We start from the raw sequence: 3900 nt of genomic DNA, 5'->3' as shown, positions 1-3900 counted from the left end.
AAAAAAAAAAAAAATAAATCTTTAGCCCCTGCTAGCAGTGTGACAACCATGGTGGATCCCGTTATCCTCCAGGCTTTCTGGAGAGGCTTAAAGCACCTCCAGCTCCGAAACTTGGGTGTGCGGCTGAGAAGAAAGGCCGGCTGCATACGGAGGGGCTTGAAAAGCAAACAGCAGCTTGAGGAAAATTTAGGGTGGTGGTAAGAAGCTGAGAAATCCCCTAAGGGGCTCCATGCAACGGCAGGCACCTTCCCTTCAGACCCAGCCACCCTGCAACCCCCCCACCCCGGGGCGAGCTGCGGGGTCATCCCCATCGGTGGAGGGTATGGATGGGGGCTGAGGATGGTGTAGACTAGCCGTGCATCCTGGTGGGGTGCAGCCCTGGGACCCCCAGGTGTGCCGGGTCCCATGGGTGCCCACCCATGCCGCTGGTGCCAGCCGAGCATCGAGTTAATCTGCAGCTGGGAGAAGCCGCCCGGCTTTGCCTTCCTCACTGGAATTATCTCGGTGGGGGTCTGCCATCTCCCGAGTGAGGAGCGCTGCCGGATAATGCAGGACTCGGCAAAGCCAGGGGGCTTTAGGGAGCTGAGGGCCGGGGGGGGGTCACCCACTCAGCAGGCACTGAGCCCATGGGAGGGGGATGCGGGTGAGAGCAGGGGGGAGAGAATGCCCACTCTCATTTAGAGGGGAAAGGGAAGAATTAAATATTTCAGCTTTCAGAGCTGCAGGGATGATGCTAGCATCTCCCCGGGGAGCAGCGGCGCTCGGGAGGGAGCGGTACCCGAGGTGAGCATTTTTTTTTGTGCTGCAGTGAGGTGGGGGCTGCTTTCGGACGGTGTCCCCGCACCCTGCCCAGGGCCCCGGGGACGGGTCCCATCCCCTGCAGCAAACCTCTGCCTCCCAGGGAACTCCATTTCCAGGTGCCCAGGGTATCAACCTGGAGGTGTGGGAGAGCTCCAGGAACAACCAGGCATGAAATACTCCTCCGCCCCGTCGGTCTGCTGCCCTGGTGAAATATAGGAGAGGGAAACCATAAAAGTCCCATTTCCAGCTCCATAATATTTCCTGCCAAAACAAAGTAAAATGTGCTGCCTTAAATTTTCTGCAAAATTCTTTTGAGGTTATTTTTTTCCCTAAATTAAGCCATACTAATTATTTTCAGCCACTTTATCTCCACTCTGCAACACACCAGGAGGGTGCAGGCGGCAAGCATTTTAAGCCTCCATAAACAAAAGAGTAGTTTGGAAAATAATTCTATCAATTAATCAAATTAATCCTGCAGTTTTAGTTACAAGCCCCAAGTGGCAAGGATTCTAGCCTGCGGTTAGGAGCTATCTCTCATTGACAGCGTTTAAATGTTATGATTGCAACAGTAATTAAAGAATATAATATGCCCGGCTTTGTGTCAGCCTCCTACCTTCAGACCTCAGCGCTGTGCCGGCAGAGGTCAGCTCGAGGACAAATTGGTGATGACCGAACTGGGCCGTCACCATCACCACCGCCATCACAGATTGGTGATGACCAAACTGGGCTATCACCGTCGCCATCGCCATTGCCATTACTATCACCATCACCATCACCATCACCATCACCATCACAAACTGGTGATGACCAAACTGGGCCATCACCATCACCATCGCCATTGCCATTACTATCACCATCACCATCACCATCACAAACTGGTGATGACCAAACTGGGCTATGGTCGTCACCAATTGGTGATCACCAAACCAGGCCATCACCATCAGCATCAAACTGGTGATGACTAAACTGGGCCGTCACCATCAACATTGCCACCACCTTCACCATCACCATCACCATCACCATCACCATCACCATCTTGTTGGGCTTTCCCCGCCCACCCCGGGATAAGAGACTCGTGCCAGGTGTAGGACTCGGGCAAGATGCAGTAGGGAAGAGGAGATGCACGAGCATCTTCACCACTGAGAAGCTCCACTGCTTTGCAAATGATTGCAAGGTGCTGGCAGCGGCACCAACGTCCTCCCGCAGCCACTTGAGAGAGGACGCCCTGAAGGTGTACAGAGCATCTGACCGCCAATTAGAAATATCATCGTTTGGTTAGAGATGTGCGCGGGAGGAGGAGACCGCGGCGTACGGGACACAACCAGGGAGGAACATCCCACAAACATCACGCAGACAGGGAATTTCTGTGAAAATATTGGAATATATTTGAAAAGATTAATCATGTATGATTTTACAGTACCACCCCATATTTTCATCTCATACTTTATTTAACAATATTAAAGAGGCACTTTAAAAGCACACATACAACATCATAAAACGGCGTTTCCTGCTCTCTCTCTCTGCTTCTCTGACAAAATATCAAAATAAAAACTTTTGACAGAACACATTGCACCCAAGGTAAATTACCTACAATATTTTTATACAATACAAAGAATTGTAAAGATACATATTAACAGAATAAAGCCTCTTTTTTTTTCCTTTTAAATCTGAAACAAAACAAAAAATAATTGCAGGACAGACGCAAAGTACTCTGACTGTTCATATCACATCAGTGCATTACTTCACCTCCTTGACTTGGGAGTATTTCAATAGTATTTTTAATCATCTTCCATGTCCTCGTTTGCACCTGAGATTTCTTTCCGGATTCAGAAGTTCGGTTGTAAAACGTGCTCGTTTAACGTAACCTTTTCAACACTATGGAGTACCAGCATACAGGATTTTTTTTTTTTTTTTCCCTAAAGTTGGATTTTTAAAAAATTCTTTTCCTGCTTCGTTTTCTTTTACAGGTAACGGCTACTTCCTAACGGTTCCCTTTTATTTTTCAATCAAGGAAGTCTGTATTCACATTACAAAAGAAGAATAGCACCAGTAACTGCATAGTAAAAAGCGGATACCTATATAGCCACTAACTCAATACAGTAAGATAGTTTAGAAGTGATACCGTTGAGGGCACTTGGACAGTACCGGTTCGGTGCGGTAAATTGGCACAGTTTTGTCGTTGCGCAAACCCCACCCCCCCCAAACAAAAAGAAAACACATACACACACACACACATACACACACACACAAAAAAAACCCCAAAAAACCCTAAAAAATCAGAGTTTGTCACAAGTGTCAAGGTGCAGTTTGCTCGCGGTGGCGGCTCTCCTCCGGTTACATCGTCCACAGTGGTCAAAGAGTGGCAGCATCCTCTGAAGGGCTCCGACAGCCCCGGCAGCCCCAGAGCTGGTTCGTTATTCTCTTGACGATGTAGAAACAAATTCATAGGGATGGCTGTCAAAATATAGGACACTCGATTCTTAATTTAATTTTTTTTTTTTTAATTGTATCATCTCTTAGGCCAGCTCCCAATTAAATGAATTGTATGGGATTATTTGTGCAAAATCTTAAAAAAAAAAAATTTGCTTTCTACAGTGTACTGCACCTTATGAATAAGACGTCTACGGAATGAAGTTCATCTCTTCAAGTACTTTGTACAAAGATAACACAGACACAGACTCAAAAGGGTCTGAGATTTGCAAGTATCCTTATAACCTCAGCACTTCTGCAATAAAGCAATTGCTCTCGACGATTCAGTCTGCCCAAAGCGATTACAATTTCAGTTCATGAAAATCATCAGCAACATCAAAGTTCTAGCATTTGCATGATAAATCAGGTGAATTAAAGTAGATTAGTAGACACAAAGCAAACTATTTCACAGAGGCTGCAGTGCAAGTTCATTTAAGCTAGACAGAGAAATCATGCTACACAAACGAATTTAATGCTTTGATAATTTTTCCCTTGCAAACCCCATGAAAGCAGCTGAGGATCACCATAAGTCACTTCCATAAATTATTCTGAAGTATCTCTTCTTAAAGGAATTTTAAAGCTAGTTAATTTTTGCCCAAAGAGTTGGCTTAGCAGGTTGTTCTGGGACTC

General features: G+C 46.3%; 1 protein-coding gene across 1 annotated transcript in view; it reads right to left on the bottom strand.

The window, feature by feature from the left end:
- Window positions 1-3813: 3813 nt before the first annotated feature.
- Window positions 3814-3900, bottom strand: part of LOC104161272 (zinc finger protein 469-like) — a gene marked incomplete at its 5' end in the record, with an annotated part of 11915 nt that continues 11828 nt past the window's right edge. The window contains 1 exon segment of the mRNA XM_009699635.1: window positions 3814-3900. This exon segment is cut by the window's right edge and continues 4863 nt beyond it. Coding sequence (XP_009697937.1) covers window positions 3814-3900 — 87 coding nt within the window.

The sequence above is a fragment of the Cariama cristata genome, unplaced genomic scaffold (assembly GCF_000690535.1).
Source record: "Cariama cristata isolate BGI_N322 unplaced genomic scaffold, ASM69053v1 scaffold21244, whole genome shotgun sequence".
Lineage (NCBI taxonomy): Eukaryota > Metazoa > Chordata > Aves > Cariamiformes > Cariamidae > Cariama > Cariama cristata.
Note: the sequence above shows the minus strand (reverse complement) of the source record. Positions and strands in the feature narration are given on the sequence as shown.